Here is an 18286-nt window from a genome sequence, read left to right on the forward strand (position 1 = left end):
CTTTCTTCATTTAGTGTCTTGTTTGCAAGCAAATTTTTATGAAAGTCGTAATGTAATGTAGTATATTTCCGTTTCTTTTATTCTACTTCAAATTGTTTGTTTCTGTGCTTTATTTGTGTTTTTTCCCCTCTCAAAAGCATCAGTCACAAAAAAACTATATATCATACGAGTTCAACCGAATTCATCCGATCTGGATCAAACCTGGAATATTGGTAGACCTTGTCTTGCTATAGATATCTTTGAAATATTATGGGGTGCAAATCTTTCATTCCCGAGTCCTGAGCCATCAAAATTGGGATTTCGATTTTATCAAATATTTTCCGATTTTCACCAAATTAACATGCTGATAAGTCTTGATAAATCTAATAGGCACATAAAATATTAGAGTATGGAGGTCTTTGGTTTCTGAATTATGAAAAATCAAAGTTGGACTTCGGGATTAATCAAGTTGTACTTAAAAAATCAATGGACAATTTTTCCCGAATAGGGACATTTTGTAGTTAAAATACATCTCGTGAATCTAATTTTCTGGAACTGCTCGTTTTTCTCAGAGGATGATAGAGGGTTGCAAACGTTCTCTGCAATGCAGACTAGTTCTATAGAAGAAATGTCACTAATGCTTCGTACAAAGAAATTAAATTCAAATTAGGGTAAGCTAGTTCGATATCTACACGTTTAAGACAGCGGAAATCACCTCCTGCAATATTCCTTTTTCAAGCAAAACGTTAATATGAAATTTTTGCTAAGGTTCGTGATACAAAAGCGAAATAGATTTGTCACGAATTTTGATTCTTCTAGCTGATTGTGATGTTTCCATGATTGTATGCTTCCGTTGCTGTTGGTTTGAAAGTTTAACGCTAACTTCAGAATCAGAAACACGTGGAAGATACGAGAAAATTCAGGTTTTTTGGGATCATTTTCTTAACTTTCTATGTTAGGTTAAGTTATATTGGAACTTTTTCCTTATATCTTACTAAAAAGAAAAGATATATTCTAGGCATTTTTTTTTTTAAATTAAAACCTCTCACATATATATTCTTTTAATGAGTTAGCTCGGGATAATCTGGATGTAATGTTTCTACTCCTAATAAATTCTCATAAAAATTAACAATGTTTAAAAATATACGGGATCATGTGTATTTGCTTGTTGAAACATGATCAAAGAGAAATAAAAGACTGATCTATTTTGGAGAGATTTATCTTACAAAATTAGTACTAGAAAGTGGCAGTTGGTTTCTTATTGAGCTCATTTTACACAGTCAAAACATAATCTAGTAGTGTTTTAGTTTGATGAAAAATAAAATAAAATAAAACAAGAGTTCCACGCTTCCAAAATGGAGAATTCAATTTTCGATCAGATCGAGGTATGCCAATAGTATCCTCATTAAAAAAGGAAAAAAATAGAAAAACGAAAGATAGTTTTTAAACACATTTGTGATGCTATCTACCAAACAACTTTGAGCTAGAACTTGAAAGTTCCCTTGACAAATATACGCAAAATATGATATATGATGATACAAACATAGGAAAAGCAGTAAAATCTCATATTTCTTTTGGTAATATCTTGTATATAATAGTTACAATGTTTATATTAGCCAATTTTTAAAAAAATGTTATTTGTCGCTTTTTATTAGTCAGGACTGGTAGAATGTCTACTTACGGATATTGCTGGAATGGAAAATAGATAATAAAATGGTGAACCATGATATTGTCCTCTCTCGAAATCTGCGTCGGCGCACTCCTCTGCTGCATCCAAAATAATCCAATGCAATGTATATAGCAATCTAGTTTCTGCTGCTCCAAAATTTTGCAAGTTGGTATCTCGCCTTTATGGTGGAGAAGAAAGAAATAAAGGTTAATAAATTTTCACGTCTTTCAGTATGAAATTTTCACGTCTACTTATTAACATATATTCAGTGACAGAAGAAATAATCATAGATATATAGATTTATTTTACCCAAAAGTTTAGAGAAGATCATTTTCGGGATAAGCAACATTTAAAGAAAATACACGATGCTAATGATACTGGAGATAATGACGAAATAACGATGTGTGTTGCGCCTGAAAAATTAAGATAGTGGAGTTTATGTAATGTAGCTATATGCAGCGTGCAGACTTTATCCGGGGAGGTTATTGAAGCTGGGAGTTCCCGAAATTTTCTAGTTTAATGGAATATGGCATTTCCAGTTTTTCTAGTTTGCCCTGAATACCGTTCCATAATGCAGCATGCTATAGATAATTTCCAGTGCAAATTTAATTTTTAACTTGAAATATCTAAGCATTAATTGCTTATTCAATTACAGACATATCATTTGCGTATTTATGGTCAGGGCTATCCAATAAATAGGGCAAGTGGGACCCACGCCTTAGGATGAGAGAGTTAAGCCTTTCAGGAAATTTGTTTCTATAAGTGTAGAGGCATCTTTCATGCATCATGTGGTGCTGTTTCGGAAAGCTAGGTTTAATGCTGATGTCATAAAATGTTGAGATTACTAACCTTGTATCCGTGAAAAAGATAATATTTTTTGTTAGATGATTTAATGATTTTACGATGCTACTGAAAAAGGTAGCAGGGACTACTGAAATCATCTAACCAAAGATTGTCTATTTCACGCATACAATGTTTGTAATTTCAATTTATAAATATGTATCGAACAGTGTTCATTAGTAAATAGTCGTATATTGTTACTTGGGTGTCAACCCATACATTGTAAACACAACATATCGACTTGCTTTGATATTTTAGCACGTTTCACGTCTAAAATTACAAAAGAGGAATTCTCATGGCATAGCATTTTGGGATGATTTTGGACAGAGTTTTCATTTTTTTCTTACTCTAACGCCATTCGTACCCTTCTCAAGTGAGTCTTTAATTATTTGGAGCACTTCACTTTCTTGGAAAATATGCTCAAGTAACACACTTTCTTCGTGTGCAGTGTGTATTTATATCACATGATTCACTCCCGAGTTATAATAGTTCACAGTTCACGGAGCAGAACTTTGTGGATACACTATGCCTAATTCATTAGAATACGAAATAGAGTGAATGCACCACTAAGTAAGATATTTTTATTACTGCAACCTATTAATGTTATAAATTGCTTTCATAGACGGGTTAGAGTTGGCACAAAATAGTTTATTTATTCTGGATATAGAATTCTCACCTACATCATTGGATCCGCAATTTACTTGTGCTCAGACCCCGAAAATTGAAAGAACGAAACAGTTAGGTTACCGAAACTGTTGTTGTTCCGAAACCGAAAATGGCATTTTTTAAGCACTGTCATATTGTAGGCAAGCAATTAAATAATATTTGCAATATTGTTAAAATTATGCGGTTTCGTTGGAAATACTTTTATAACACGCTGTCCAATAAATTGATAATGTTGGCTACATTATAAAGAACGTCATTATAAACAGTGCCATGTAATAATAACGACAAACAACAGTAATTGAAGCCATGACTTTCATAACCACGTAAGTCCAGCTGAAGAGATATTGAGAAATGCAATAAAAACTGAATATTTGTTGGAAATGTGAACTTGGAAATCAGATTTTGTTTTCATACTTAGTGACGTTTGTTATTCAGCAAAGTGTAAGTATGAAAAAGCCTGATTTCCAAGTTCATATTTCCAACAAATATTCAGTTTATATTTGAGTATCTCAATATCTCTTCAGCTGGACTTGTGCGGTTTTGGAAGTCACGACTTCAATTATAGTAGATGCTTACAAGGGCACCCATCAGGGGGGGGGCAAGGTGGGGCGTCGCCCCCTCCCTAAGAGGAAATTGTACTTGGGAATATTGAAAACCCAATAGAATTTTTACATTAGTTACAGCAAAATTTGAAACTATATTTGAAACGTTGCTTATACTTGCCCCCCCCCTTCTCTTGGAAACCACAACATGGGCGTCCTTGGATGCTTAGTATTTTCAGAACAAGAAGACTATGCACTGTAAAAAGCCTTGGATATTTACTGGACATTCCAAATCACCTTTACTAAAATTGAAAATTTAAACGAAATATCCCTATACATTAATTATTTTTTATGTTCGTGTTTCTTTTCTACTTTCTATTGAGAACAATCGATAAACTTAAATTATCTTTAGTTTCCTTCGAAGTCTTCCATTTTTATGTACTGTTTCTCTTTCACTTTCTATTGAAAACAATCGATAAATCTAATTATCTTCCATTTTATTCGAAGTCTCCAATTTTTATGTCCCTGTTTTCCTTTTACCTTCTATCGAGAACAATCAATAAACCTAAATTATCTTTAGTTTCCTTCGAAGTCTTCCTTTTTCATGTCCGTTTTCCTTCTACAATCTACTGAGAACAATTAATAAACTTAAATTATCTTTAATTTCCTTCAAAATTTTCCTTTTTCATGTCCGTTTCCCTTCTACAATCTACTGAGAAGAATCGATAAACCTAAATTATCTTTAGTTTCCTTCCAAGTCTTCCATTTCTTTGTACTGTTTCCCTTCTGCCTTCTATTGAGAACAATCGATAAACCTAAATTATCTTTAGTTTCCTTCGAAGTCTTCCTTTCTTATGTGCCCGTTTCTCTTCTACCTTTTATTGAGAACAATCGATAAACCTAAATTTCTTTAGTTTCCTTCGAAATCTTCCTTTTCCCTCTGTTCCTGTTTCCCTTCTACCTTGTATTGAGATCGATCGATAAACCTAAATTGTTTTCAGTTTCATCTCGCCAAGGAATCATAAAGCACAAGGGGTGTAAATTTTAAATTGCTCCTAACGAATTTAGAAGCTCAGTCAAGTTTGCTGGCTACACCAACGATGAACACTGAGAATACCTTATGTAAGTACTTTCGTAAGTATGATCTATTTATTTTTATTGCTTTTGCTCTTGAAAATAAGTATTTAAACAGGAAGTAGTAATAACTTTCTATAACTTCCGGTTTGGATATATTGTTGTGGGGTGATGATGGTATGCCTCCTTGAGACGCTGAGACGATTGCTATAAACAGCTTGTCGCCATCTATTACCGTTTCTCTTCTATGGCAGTCAGCGTTGAAATGGAAAAAGGTCGATTTCTTAAACTTCTCGTTTGAGTTGAGGCTTAATGAAGGAGATGGAATATGTTCTTGAGACGGTGAATCTATTGCATAAAACCGTTTCTAGATATTTCTTACCATTATTGCTTTATGAAAATTAATAATGAAACCTGAAGCACTAATAAATTTCAACCACATCTGGCTTCCTCTAGAGGTTTGTGGGAGCTGATTGTATGTTATCTGAAGACGCTGAATCGATTGAAAAAGAAAAAAAAAACATTTTACGCTATATTTTGCTGTTTCTGTTCTATGATGATCAGCGTTGAAACCGAAAATGGTTGATTTCTAACTTCCGGATCAAGTAGAGACTAACGGAGGAGATGGAACCCAATCTTGGGGCGCTAAATAGATTGGAAAAAAGTTTTTCGATATCTTTTACCGTTTATACTCTGTGAAAATCAGTATTGAATCCAGAAGTACTCGTAAATTTCAACCACTTTGTATTTCGATAGTGTGTTGCAAATTGTGACTATATATTCTCTTGAGACACTGAATCGATTGTAGAAAATCACTTGTCACTATCTGTCCTCTTTTCTGTTCTATGATGATCAACGTTGAAACTGGTAATAGTTGACTTCTACTATTTTCTGTTTGGATAGAGGGTTAACGGAGAAGATGGAATCTTTCCTTTGGATGCTAAATCGACTGAAAAGATGGTTTCTCGGTATATTTTACTGTATTGAAATCAATATTGAAAGCAGTAGTACTAGTAAGTTGGAACCATTTCCGGTTTTGACAGAGTGTTGTGAGTTGTGACGATATATTTTCTTGTCATAATGAATCAACTGCAGAAAATCACTTGTCACTCCTTTCCGATCCTTTTTCTGTTCTATAGCAATCAATGTTAAAACCGGAAATGGTTTATTTCTGCCACTTCCGGTTTGAATAGAGGATTAACGGAGGAGATAAAGTCTATTCTTGGGACGCTGGATCGATTGAAAAAGAAAAAAGAAAAGAAAAGAAAAGGCTTTTCAATATCTCTTACCTTCTTTTGTTCCGATATCTGTCGAGAGACGGACATAGCCGCTCCTTAAGACTCCCGAAACTTCTCATAGCATAGTTTGAAAGCCTCATAATAAGTAACTTACCTGTTTTGCAGTATAGATGCTGCACAATGCATAACATGAGGAAATGAAGCCTGAATAAGGCGCCATCTAGGAATTGAACGAATTGCTTCTGTAAGACTTGGTGATAGGCCAAAGAGAATATTCTGGACGAGTACTTTCTCCAAAGACTGTAAAGAAACACAAAACTTAAAATAGTTCGGGTACGCAAATTTTCCTCGATTTCTTGCTCTTTGAAATAGATACACCTCTTTCTTTGTTGTATACACTTTCTCTATAGAAATATTTAGTTTACTAATATACTAGAGTTGATAATTTTAGTGAATTAATGAAATTGAATGTCTTTATCTGACATTAAGAAAACAAATCTTTCATAATATATTTTACGATTTTTAGTTACAGTTTCAGTTTGTAACTGATAAAAACTATCAATAGTTTGTAAAACTCACCTTAAGTACTAGAATGCTAGTTTTAGAAAAATAGTAAAATTATTTTTAAAATATGCCTTCAAAATGAAGCAATAAACCATGATCTAAAAATGTTTCTTCCAAGTCTTACATAAGTAGATACGTTGCAATTTTTATAGATGATACAATATACGAAAAGTTTCTTTTTAGAAATAAACAAATACGCTTGCTCACTTGTCATGGGTCCCTACAGCTGGGGCAAGAGAGGGTAATTGCCCCCCTCTGGATTTTCGAAAGGAATCGACTTCTTCGAAATACATTTCAAAAAATATTAGATTTCCTTACGCATTCACTAAAGTATTTAACATGTTTCCTGTAGTTAGTACAGTTAGGCAATGTACTTCAATAGTAAATGAGCGTGAGAGTGCGTGCTTGTTTTTATTTTATATAATCTTAATTCCGTTTCTATGATAGTCTATGTTTTGCTATAAATTGTTAACAAGTAGCAGTTTAATACAGAAAGATTGTTGTATGTGCCAACGTAAAATGTAGATTTTTAATTTTAAAAATATTTTCAAGATTTGTAGTTCAACCGAGATATTCAAAAATTTCACATCTAGAAAATATTTTTGTATGGCTTCTGAGGCTACTATTAAACTTAAATCAGATATAGTAATGCTTCACTGTTAAAAAAAATATATAAATGAAGGCTTATATTTAACTTTAAATATTCTACTTTCATTCGTACTTAATTCTTTTATTGACGGAAATTAAACTGTGTAGGAAATAATTGTGTGAATATTAAGAATATATTTAAATTAATGACTTTAGAAACACGGGTAGTTTCTATCTTAATAAAATAACCAATATCTTAAAGAGAACTGCATAAAATAGTAGATTTTGGAAATGATTTCAATCAGTAACGCTGCAAGCTAAGCGAAGAGATATTAGCTATTGTAATTTTTCTATAAAGATTTCTGAAGCGCGTGGAACTTTCTTCCCTCAACTTGTAGAAACAAAATTTAAATTTTAACCCACGTAACTTCCTTCGAAAGTCGCCACTGAACTCAACCTTATATTATTGATAACCATAAAACAAAGAAAGGTTTCTAAAAAATGTTATATTAACAACAGACTTATTCAACATATCTATTATACAGTGACGCATGCAAGGAGGTTTTCGGGTTTTAACACCTCTTTGACCAAGGTATAAAATAAAAATATTTATCAGACATGGATATTTATTTAAAAATTCTGAAACGATATGAATTTGGAAGTTTGAATTCCTCCTTTAAAAAATTAGATCATTACTATCATACAAATAGTAATTCACGCTGTAGCAGGTAGACTAGCTATTCTGCAATCATTTTTAGTTACTGAACAGCTTTACAAACCTTTTATTAAGTACTTTTCAATAAAACTTATTTTTAAATGAATTGAAAGTACCACAAAAGTAGAGACAACTTATTTTCGAATTTGAAAATTAAAAAAAAAAGAAATAACACCACAATCTTATAGACACGTTGAATATGTGTGTTGCCAGGGGTGTCCATAAATACGGATTTTAGGGTTAAGATTGCGCCCATGAGATTTTCTGGGGGACATTTTTTTAAAATGAAAATGATGCTATCGATACACCATCACGGTGCTTTTAAGAACACTAACTGAGCAAATATTCAGATAGGCAGCTTAAAGTGTACATGTATACTGAATACAAAATGTTCCGAAATTGATTTAAAAAATTAGTCTACAAAGCAAGTTGTCATGGTTTTGTCGTAACCAACATGGGTCCTTTTTTAAGGAGTGGAAGAATGGTAAATTTGGAGGGAATCGGCCACTGCATGTGGGAGAAGGGATGGGCACCGCTGTGTGTTGCAACTGTATTATCCTAACTGTTATAAAACTACATGAACTCAGTCACTCACTACATAAAATAACGAGTACTTACCGTTGACGTGGAAAGTTGAAATTGGGATGATTGTAGCTTTCCGGAACTAACCAACAAAAAAATTGCCAAAAGTAAATATTTTGAATTTTCAGAGAGTCTAAAGAGGGAATGAAGGAATTCCCCATGTTAATTAAATTTGCCTTTTTTTAACCTATAGTTTCATGTTTTAGTTACTTGAATTGGAATAAAAACCTGAATTTTAGTTACTTGGAATTAAAACTTGAATGCTTATGTTTTTGTTAGCGTTACCTAAGTAAATCATCAAAAATAATAAAAAAAATCCAACTTTAGAGTGGTTTTATGGGGAACTGAAAAATCTTTCCTATGTTATTTATATGAAACATTTTCTACACTCCAAAATGCTTAGGCATTTCTGTAGGCCTTTTGGCATGATTTTAACCTTCCGGGACTAAGCCACAGAAAATTACCAAAAGTGAATATTTTAATTTTTAGGGATCTAAAGGGGATAGATATGTGATGCGAGGCTGTAGGCTGAGCAAACGCGGAAGCCTGAAGGCAAGGCCCCCAGCTGGCCAATTTTTTTTTTTTTAAATAAAATACCCTTACAAGTAATTTTATGGTTATCAATAAAATACAATTAAAACTCGTGTTAAAAATCGACATTCGACTTTCAAGATACTCTTTAAAAGTAGTGGCGTATGCAAAAGGAGGTTCCGGATTTATCCCCCCCCACCTCTTTGAGCAAGATATTATGCAAAAATTTAAAATATATCATAATAAGATATGTATACAAATACCTGAAATGATATAAACTTGGGAGTTTTGAACGCTCTTTGATTAAATTCTGCGTCAGCTACTGCTTTAAAGAGACGGTTATAGTGCATTTGATATGTTTTGAACATAGCTATTAATGTCGCAAAAGGAAATAAACACATTTTATAATTTAAAAGGCATCATTGAATGAACACTTGTTAGGTAATGATGGAGTGAGTGCTGACAGTCAAATGCGTGGTAGAATTCTTAATGTGTTTACATTCCTTTTATCAACTTCATAATGATATTGATCTGCACAATAATCTCTTTCCATTTTACAGTGCACACTTCTCAACAAGTAGGTGTGGCTTGATTTATGAGACGGTTAAGTTATAACCCTTAATCACAAACAGTATATATTGTAAGAATATAACGAAGTTGGAGAATTGTTTTGATAAATTAACCGTCTGTTCAAGTAGTTTTATTTGAAGTAGCTTTAGACTAAAGAGAATGTTTTAGTCGAGGCTGAAATTAATGAATGGTTTTATTATTAATTTTTACTTAAGTTAATTTTTTCGATAGAACCTATGCAATTAAATTGACCAGGTTTCAAGGAATTAAAGGTGCAAACATTAGTTCTTACAGCATAATAGGCTACTAGAATTTGCCCTTAACTTCGCCTGGTAGATAGACTGCCAAAACAATTCGCGAATAAATGATTTCAGAGCTACCAATTTGACACTTTAGATTAGTGATAACCAAATGGCGGATCGCGAGTATGTTTCATCCGGTCAGCGAATTAACATGTAAAAATGTATTTTAAAAAAACATGCGTAACAGGAAGAACATAGTGGCCACCAAAATATGTTTCATTCGGGACATAACTTCAATTGTGAAAATATTTTCTTAACCTTTTGGTTACTATGACCATTCTGCAAGGTGAGGGGTCATTAATAGCAGGACTTTTGTTTTATTAGGAAAATGCAGTTTCGTAGTTACTTTCAAATGCTCGTAGTTCAGAACTTGATTAACATAGACACGTGAAGGAAGAAACAGAATACGGAAAATAGAATGAAGATTCAGAAATTATATGATATACGAAAATTCAGTGGTGTCGAAGGGCGGGGAGGAAAATGGGCCCAAGTACAGCTTTTATTTTGTCCAGACCTTGAGTGCATTATAAATTGGCTACTGCTTTAGATAATCATATTCAGTATTTTAAGCATACAGACCGAAGCAGTTTTCTACAACGATCGCTGCATACAGTAGTTAATGCTTACTGAAAGTGAAAGGCAAGTTATAATAGTACAGCTGAAGCGATCTCTCCTTACATGAGTATTAAAAACACCCTTGACCTAATAATACAGTTTTCGCAGAAGAACGGAATGTTTTGATTCAATGAGCGGTGAATATTTTCAACCAATTATCTGGCATCATTTGTACCGCCATTCGTAACAGAGTACAACACAGTAGCCTAATCTCGTTCAAAATTATTTTAGCTGAATTTGTAATTTTATTATTACTATTTTTGTCACAGAAATCATTATCAAATTTGTTTAGTTAGATCAAGATCATTAGGTTCTGAAGCATATTTTCTAAAATTGAAACGTGACTTTTTTTTACAAAATAATAAAAAAAAAACATACCGTACATACATAACAAAGTACAACACAGGTCGTCTAGCCTAATCTCGTTCAAAATCCTTTTAGATGAATTTGAAATTTTATTATTATTATTATTGTCACAGAAATCATTATCAAATTTGTTTAGTTAGATCAAGATCATTAGGTTCTGATGCATATTTTCTAAAATTGAAACGTGACTTTTTTTTTTACAAAATTAAAAAAAACATAGCTAAATAATTTGTATCATTCACTATTAACTTATTAACTTGTTACTTTGCTTTATGTATTCGATAAACTAATCAACATTATATAATGGTTTTAAACATTTTGATAATTTTGGGAAACACTTACCTTGCATGCTTCTTTGAGTTCCTAATGCATTGGGCAAAAATAGATAATTAAAATAAGTAAAGTTTAGAGATGCAATATATCTAACATATTCAGACATGTTATGAATTTGGAATGCATATCAGTACTCTCACTTTTCATTTCAATACTTAATATTTAATTATATAATCATAATATAACTAACATAGTTTAGAAGTATTAATGTAAAGAAATAACGTATTTTAATATGTAAAATGTTATTAGAGGATCTAAAGCAATTTGTATAAATGTATTATCAAATAAATTTTAAAGTTATTACGGGTCTCAAAATACAAAGATTCTAAATTATATAAATAAAATACATGTAGGCCTACCAATAATGAAAAGAAAGTATTGGATCTAAATCTTTATATCCTATGAAAAGACAAGTAATCAAATCAGATTTTGTGAATGAGCTTAAGAAGAACTTATAATAAGTCCAAGTTAATTAATGAGAAAACTGGTACCGTACAAGAATTGCTTGTGTTTAGTGTAAATATAAAGCTTTACAATTATTAGAAAATTCTTATTACCTCTATATTTATATTGATATCATTAAATAGATTCATAGTGTGATAATATTCAGAAATACTAATATAACGTTTCCGAGAGATCAAACATATAAACATTTTGCAGAATAATGAAATGACACTAATAATGTTTTGTTACTATATTTTCTGAATAAACACCACACACACACACACACACACACAATATATATATATATATATATATATATATATATATATATATATATATATATATATATATATATATATATATATATATATATATAGTGGCCCAAAAGTAGGTTTACACCCCTGCATTGGTCAAGTGTAACACTCTAGTTTATGGGTTTATTTGCTTCCGCTGTTAAGAGCTTAAAATATAAGTAAAAGGATATTAAGCACAAATAAAAAAAGAAACTAAGTCTACCTTATGGATAACAATAAGAAATTATATAAAAAGCAATGAGCTGATGGTACGGTACTGTATACCTACTTTTGGGCCACCCTATATAATATTATGCACAAGATTAAATTATGCACAAGATTAAATGAAAATACTGTGACTATTTTAATTAAAATAATTTTTAAAGAACATGCTGTCAATACATTTATCTAAGATGAAACTTCCATATTGCTAAAATTGAATACTGAGCTTGGTAAAATTTTTACAATATGTATATGGAACACTATTACTATTAATGCACAAATATATTTATATGTAATATACTATAGGAAAATGGTACTATATTCTGGGAAATAAGAAAATCAGAAATAAGAAAAGTAAAATTTCATGCAAAACAATCTATTTTATTGTTACAACTTATTATAGGTATTACAGAATACTACAATGGGAATCTATATCCTTGTTAATAACTACAATTAACCTAACCCTTTCATTCCATATTTTTTGGGAGTACTTCATTGCAGTAAGAAGATGAATATCTATTGATAAGGCGAATTTGTTTTCAGTTTATTTCCTTTACATATTAAAAATGAAGTGCCGAAAATCGTACTGACAAGTAAAACGCAAAGTATTTAAGCATTAAGTGTTTAAATTATTGACTTCTTGTAGTAATAAAAATTTACGCATGCTTCACGTCTTCCAAACCATTAGAACAGAAAGGGGTTAAATGTAGATCTTTTGTAAATGTGCCTATCAACTAAAATAATCATATTGACTAATAAAAATGCAGATGGTTTCTTATACAAAATTTTGATATAATTGAAAATAAAAGAACATGAGAAAGAACTATAGCTCACACCAATGATAAAGGCACTCACTCTTGAATATTTTTTTTTTAATTGTGCTGTTTACACTAGTTTGAGAACGCAAAATCGAATAGACCTTCGTTTAAACATATCTACCTAACTATGGGAAGAGAAAATGATCTCAGGGTGTTTCAAAACAACACCGAAAACGTTTGGGAGGTGATTCCTGACACCAAGATAAGACAAAAAGTATAGACCAACCTTGGTGCACAAATGCTTCCTTTCGGAGTTTTAGGCTGCTGAAAATATATATTAAAAAATGAACTTTAAAGGTCCATAGCTCCAAAACTATAGGACCTATCGTAGTCGGTCAAGACTTCACTTAGGAACTAGTATGTGTCCTATTCAAAAATACGTTTCAGAATTCTAAGGTAATTATGCAAGAATTTTTATAGAGGGAGTTTGGCTACGGCCATATAAATTGAAGCACTCACAAACTACCTCTATAAAAATTGTTGCGGAAGTACCGCAGGATTCAGAAACTTCGGTATTTGGATAGAGCACATACTAGTTTCTAAGTGAAATCTTCACCCGACTGTGATAGGTCCCATTGTTTGAGAGCTATGGACCTTTAAATTCATTTTTTCATATTTTCGGCAGTCCATAACTCCGAAAGGAAGAATTTGTGCACCCAGGTTGATCTATACTTCTTGTCTTATCTGGGTGTCAGTAATCATCTCCGAAACGGGGTCGGTGTTGTTTTGAAACACCCTATATATATGGTAACTCCATGGATGAATTTGTTTAAACATATTGCCATTGGATTCAGCATTTTCAAATGAGTATAAAAAGCGTAAATTGAAATTTATCCAAGCCTGAACACTTTTACCATTGGCATGAATGGTAATTGTTTTCAACGGATAAAAGTTAGAGGAAAGAAATATCGCTGGAAGAATAGTAATCGCTTTAACTAATGAGGTAAAAAGATACGTATAAGAGTGCAAGAAGATAATTTATTGGTAGAATATAGGAAAACATATTGCAACTAATGAATGTATTCACTAGTTAATACATCTGTCGATGTCATCAACTGTTGTTACTATAATTGGTAATAAAAGTAGTTTAATTTGTAGGTTACGATCTTGTGAGAACTGATCCTGTTAGAATGTTTGATCAATCAACAGTATTTTAACCCTATATTTTCCCTGAAAAATGACTTCATTTAAGAAGAAAAACGAAGCGAATCTTTAAAGCCATGAAAATGTTTCATTCGTTTACTAAAACGCCGTATAATTTGCTATGAAAATAATATTTATAATTGCACATATTCCTGAGGAAGGAACATATACGTATTAAAGGGAAATTCAAGGCAAGTGCAAATAATGACGTAATAATGAGTGTATTGTTTATTTATTTGGTAACAAAATTTCAGATACAACAGAAAGGACATTTTACATTGAATCATTGACAAAATTAACAATGGAAAGGAAAATTTGAAAGTAATTGGTCAGGGTCTATGTAAAAAAAAAAAAAAAAAAAAATGTAGAGAAGCAATATTTTCTGAAGAGTAACTGGAATACGGTTTAGTTATGAGTAATTGTTTTAAGTGCTCAAGTAATTAGATATATGAGTGCAAAGGTTCGTCCCCTTGGGGTTAAGGAACGAACTGGAAAATCCCATTAAGATGACAGGTCTCAGGATTAAAATCAGGAACTTTACGACCGCAAAGAGCGAGCGCCATATTTACTATGCATATTGGTGAAGTTCTTGGTTGCAACTTTTCTTCTATTTTCAGCACAAAAACTATATGAATGGGGATCCAAATCATTACTCATGCTTACACCCAACATCGAACCGAGGCCCAAACGTGTTAACCATTTGACTATACAGGGGCACGCATAGAATATTTTTATTGCTATATCTTTTATACGATAGTGCCCAGGCTATTTTACGTTGATGTTTTGAAACATATAAAGTAGCCAATTCTATTAATATTTTGAATGAACGTGTAATGTAGGAACTTTCCATTGCTAGAATTATATTTTTCCAGTGAAATTTAAAACAAATATAGTTTATTCACGCTACTTTAGTACTATGACAGGTGGAGTTATAAAACACTTCTTTTTCATCTACAGAAGAACAAAATCTTATTTATCAGTTTACGTCAAAATCTAAATAATATATGATTGGGCTATTCAGACGGGTGATTCTAAACTGCAAATTTGAGGGGTCTCTTACTCCTCAAACACAATCTCTTATTCATTGGTGTGGGTTTCCTGTCTGCATGTCACCTATCTATCACCTAGAGTATGTCTCGCATTCTACACATAATATTCGCTAAAATATTTATCGATGCAATCTTCCATTTTGACTCCCCCTCCCAAGTGTCTTTCCTAGTTTGCATTAATTTGTCTTATGCTCAGCAATGTGGCACCTGAGGAGATTATGAACCCAGGAAAGTTGTGGTACATAGTAGACTGTGTCAGATTTGGTCTCTTTGTGTTGGGATGGTGAAGATCATCCTGACCTAAGAGTCGATGAATTTTACGAAGGACCTCATACGATATTTTCGCTGGCAACCTCGAATGGACCCCGTTTCTACATGAGCCCCATTTGTGTTTTTGCCTGACCACGATGTCTTCAACTGTGGTCACTCGGGTGGTTAAATGTTTACCCGACACTGTTTCACCATTCGGTGTATGTACAAAAAACTGTGCGTGAACAGGAGTTATGATGTACCTATCCTAATAACGATTCACTGTTAGTGCATTTCACTAGCACCAACACGACACTGCCACCTGAAAACAGACACAACACTAATAACTACACCGGCTTCATGTTTCTAGAGCAACTACACAGGTGGCAGCGTTGTTGCAGAATCAGTCGAATATAAATCGAACAACCATCTGTATATGCGAGTTATCTTTTTGAGTAGCTATACGAGGATATATAAAATTTTATATCAAAATGGCAAGTGTCGCTATTTGTATTTGATTAACTATGAACTAAATCCGTTCCGGCGATGAACGATAAATTTCATCTTAAATTGTAGTTTTTTCAAACTTTTTAAAGATTTTTGTAGTTTATTTTCAAACAATACAGAAACATGCATAAATGTTTACTAGCACGAAGCGTGAAATTTTTACTGGACACTAAAAAAGAAATGGTTTGACACTCATTCGCTCATTCACTGGAAAACACACATACGCACGCATTCAAACATCTCTAGATAAATTACAAAGACAATAGAATGAACATAAATTTACAAATATCATATTGACAGACACTTACATGGTGGCCTGGAGCATGTTGGCAGAACTAGACAGAATAGAGAGTATATTACAAGGAAAGAAAGAAACAAGAAGATATGTTTTCATGTAAGCAATGGCACATAGGACACGTTGTATTAGATCTAACACGCAATTGAATTTATTTTTAGACCAAAAATCCATTATATTTTAGTGAAGAAATTTTCTTGTAGGACTTATATCTGGAGAATTACATATAGTGTAGTCAAACCCAAACTATCACTTAACTCAGTATGATATGCTTATTGAGTAGAAAATACGAAAACTTGATTTAGGGACTGTTCAAAAATTTTGTGACCCTTGATCCAAAAACCAATTATTGGGCAAGATCGCAATCTTTTGATCCATTCTTTCATCATTCCTAAAATTCTTGTTAAATGAGAAATCGTTATGTTGATTGAAATTCCAGATTTTAGTAATCATACAGAGAATGGTTTACAATAGTGGCTATTAGTCATAATGTATACGATTAAATGGTACAATTAAATGCTCCCAATAGTTTGCTTTCTGATTATTGCATAAGCGTCATTATTACAACGAATGGACGACCATCATTTTGTAAATGATTTGATCCAGTAGAACATTGGAAACAATTTAGGTACCTATATCAACTTAGATGAAATAGTAGAATATACCGAACAACCGAAATCATTAAATTCTGATATCTTCCTGACGAAAAAAAAGATTTTGTTTTATATCCAAGTCCAGAACACACAGAAGATTTTAAAAAATGAGGAAAAGATATTCACATATTTTTTATGGAGATTTTGAAATTTAATTACGTTATATATTTCATAGCAGTAATCCTATCGCTGAGCACGAAGAATATAATTACAAATGTATAAGTTATGATGGAGTTCCTGGTGGAACCGGTTTTCGGGTCTGAACGGATCCGGTTCTAGAAGATCCAGTTCCGGAACCGGTTTTTCGGATCTAGGTCTGGAACCGGTTCTTCAGATCCAGGTCTGGAACCAGTTCCCAAGATCCGATTCTGGAACCGAGTTTTCGGACCCAGGTCTGGAACTGGTTCTAAAAACCGGATCTCCAAGAACAGATTCCTCGAGGAACCAGTTCCGCTGGAACTGAAACTTTGTGACCATCCCTACGCTAAACCCGAGCTGCTGGCAGGCTGTGAACAGTGTGCTAGATGAAATGGTGGAAGCGACAGGCAGGCGTCCAGGCGGCGGCCGCTTGTCTCATTTGGCTAAATAAACTGGATAACTGGCAAACTCATTGGCTAAACAGGCAAACTGGCCAACTCATTTGGCTAAACATCCACTGGTGGACCAATTTTTTTTTTCTGGGGGCACAAGCGGGTCTGGGCGGGGAAGGCACAAGCGCATGGTCCTCTTTGCATTTTTTTGAAGGTGAACTTTGTGCCTCCTTTACGGGTCTTTGGGGACTTTCGGACCCAGGTCTGGAACCGGTTCCTAAGATCAGGTTCTGGAACCGGGTTTTCAGATTCAGATCTGGAACCGGTTCCTAACAAGGGAACCTTCCGAAAATGATAGTTGCAGTGAAAGATATGGCCTATGCCAATTGAAAGAGCTGTAACAAAGATGAGCATTCCCAAAAAATTAGCTGCCCATAGCAATAGGTTCAAGAAATATAAGGGGTGGAAGTTCGGAAAACAGCAAGGTTGGACAAGGAGAAAAAGTGCAAATTCCGCAAAAAAAAAAGGGGGGGGGGGCACGGCAAAATGCAATGCTGGCAAGTGATGTATAGAAAGAGACTTGCCACAATAGGGAACAAATGGAGGCCACCAGTAGGGTTAACAGTGTTGCCAACTGCAATAAAAAGTACATGTTTTGCAAAGAGCACTATATGAATTGAGTGCAATATTCAGTGTCATGTAGAACATAAGATTTGGCGTGTATAATCAGTGGTACAATCTAACAAAATAAAATAGAAAAAACAGGAAGTACGAAAATACGGAAAAGGCGAAGTTGGCCATAATGCGCCACATTTGATCACGAGCTGTGCATATTAGAATGAACAAAACAAGAAGCACCGACTATGCAGGAAACCGACGTACCTAGAGTCGAAAAGAAAAACGAATTCC

The 18286-nt window shown here is 33.1% G+C and overlaps 1 protein-coding gene across 1 annotated transcript in view; it reads right to left on the reverse strand.

Annotated features, from left to right (window-relative positions):
• Positions 1 to 18286, reverse strand: part of unc80 (unc80, NALCN channel complex subunit) — a gene marked incomplete in the record, with an annotated part of 366946 nt that overhangs the window by 253098 nt on the left and 95562 nt on the right. The window contains 4 exon segments of the mRNA XM_081749034.1: positions 1661 to 1826; positions 6163 to 6308; positions 11184 to 11204; positions 16208 to 16234. Coding sequence (XP_081605160.1) covers positions 1661 to 1826; positions 6163 to 6308; positions 11184 to 11204; positions 16208 to 16234 — 360 coding nt within the window.

Source organism: Thermobia domestica, chromosome 2 (assembly GCF_964235325.1).
Source record: "Thermobia domestica chromosome 2, izTheDome1.hap1.1, whole genome shotgun sequence".
NCBI classification, from domain to species: Eukaryota; Metazoa; Arthropoda; class Insecta; order Zygentoma; family Lepismatidae; genus Thermobia; species Thermobia domestica.